The sequence below is a fragment of the Triticum urartu genome, chromosome 3, assembly GCF_003073215.2.
Source record: "Triticum urartu cultivar G1812 chromosome 3, Tu2.1, whole genome shotgun sequence".
Classification (NCBI taxonomy): domain Eukaryota; kingdom Viridiplantae; phylum Streptophyta; class Magnoliopsida; order Poales; family Poaceae; genus Triticum; species Triticum urartu.
In genome coordinates this window covers 675,143,203-675,144,822 of record NC_053024.1, presented here as the reverse complement: position 1 = coordinate 675,144,822, position 1,620 = coordinate 675,143,203, and the positions used below count along the sequence as shown (strand labels likewise).

At 39.1% G+C, this 1,620-nt stretch overlaps 1 protein-coding gene across 1 annotated transcript; it reads right to left on the bottom strand.

The window, feature by feature from the left end:
- Positions 1 to 493: 493 nt before the first annotated feature.
- On the bottom strand, positions 494 to 971 carry LOC125549075. The gene is made up of 2 exons (XM_048712566.1): positions 888 to 971; positions 494 to 770 (listed from the first exon to the last, which is right to left on the bottom strand). Exons 1-2 carry the CDS (start codon positions 949 to 951, stop codon positions 511 to 513), a joined length of 324 nt encoding a protein of 107 aa, XP_048568523.1. The 5' UTR covers positions 952 to 971; the 3' UTR covers positions 494 to 510.
- Between the last annotated feature and the right edge of the window lie 649 nt (positions 972 to 1,620).

Here is a 1,620-nt window from a genome sequence, read left to right as displayed (position 1 = left end):
CATGAGCAACCCTTGCGGTTGCTTCGTCTCATGAATTATTAGACTATTCATAGTGAAAGTAACATAGATGAAAGCTAAAATTAAATAAATAATGTAACAACTAATTAATGAGAAAAGAGACAAATTAAATAGTAACATAGCTACATCACATATACCAAGACAAGATAAGTCTACAATCTAATAAATGACGTGTTGTATGACACCACATAAATGTTACTCTCCACTATAGAGGTAGTAATATAGACCAGTAATATATGCATGTTACTAGTCTAAGTTACTCCCCACTATGATCCATGGTAGAGACACTCGTGTTTACTGTTGATTCACTTTAGATTATTATTATTGTCATTCTTATGCAATCAATCATGCATGTGTACAAATTAAGCAGTGATTGTTTCCTCTCTTTCCTCGACACCTCAGGTTCATACATACGATCATTTACTCACTCAATAAATATGGCCGGCCCTCGGCGGTGGCCCGGGCACTGGCACTTCGGGCGGCTCTGGCACATCAGGTTCCGACGGTGGTGGCGGGGTTTGACCGCATGGGAATGTACACATGCACGATTTTTTCATTTTTTTTCTTAGGCCATTTGCCAAAGCTGTTGTCGCTGTTGTCTTCGTTGAGCTCGTCATCAACGATCAACTTTTTAGTGGAGCAAAACCCACCCTTGAAGTGTTCTTTGTGACAAGCCTTGGTGCAACGCACGTTCTTGCAAGGGTCCCCTTTGTACCACTTGCTAGGGGACATGCATACCCGAGCCTCCGCACCTGCATGTGGCATACAATTAGCATGTGCACCAGAAAATTATATTAGCAATTGTTTCATAGATTTGATCTTAAATTGCATGGGATTGCGATGCGGTAAAATCTGCTATATGAACTTACAGAAGGCCATGAGGAGAATGCCGAGGGTGAAGGCAGCGAGCATCTGGGCGCCGCTGAACGCCATGGCCAAGTGCTCAAAATAAGTTGTTGGAATGATGGTGTGAGGAGAAGAACCGGGTTTGAGTGCTATTTATTACATTCCTCTTGGCTATGCATTCAATGCCTTAGAGGACATGGAAATTCAAATATTGGAAACAAGCATTTGTGTAATTTCTTAGAGGATACGAAAATCCAAATATTGGATACAAGCATTTGTGTAATGTCTTAGAGGATACGAAAATCCAAATATCGGATACAAGCATTTGTGTAATGTCTTAGAGGATACAAAAATCCAAATATTGGATACAAGCATTTGTGTAATGTCTTAGAGGATATGAAAATCCAAATATTGGATACAAGCATTTGTGTAATGTCTTAGAGGATATGGAAATCCAAATGTTAGATACAAACATTTGTGTATAGTATCTATCTCCAGTAATTAACCATGTGTGTCTAAATTAAAGCTTGTGCTACCCCGCCAAAAAAAACCTTCTACTGGCTCTTGGTGCAATTACATTGGTGGCAGTGTAAGAGCAAAGCAGAAATAATACTTGGCAACTCATAGTTGCTTACATGAAAAAAAAATCTTGAGAGAACTCGTCGTGGAAAACAAATTATGTTAAGGCTATCTCTAATGCAAAACGCATATACATATGTTTCGGTAAATAAAAAAAGAGTGGTTAGATCTCAGTCG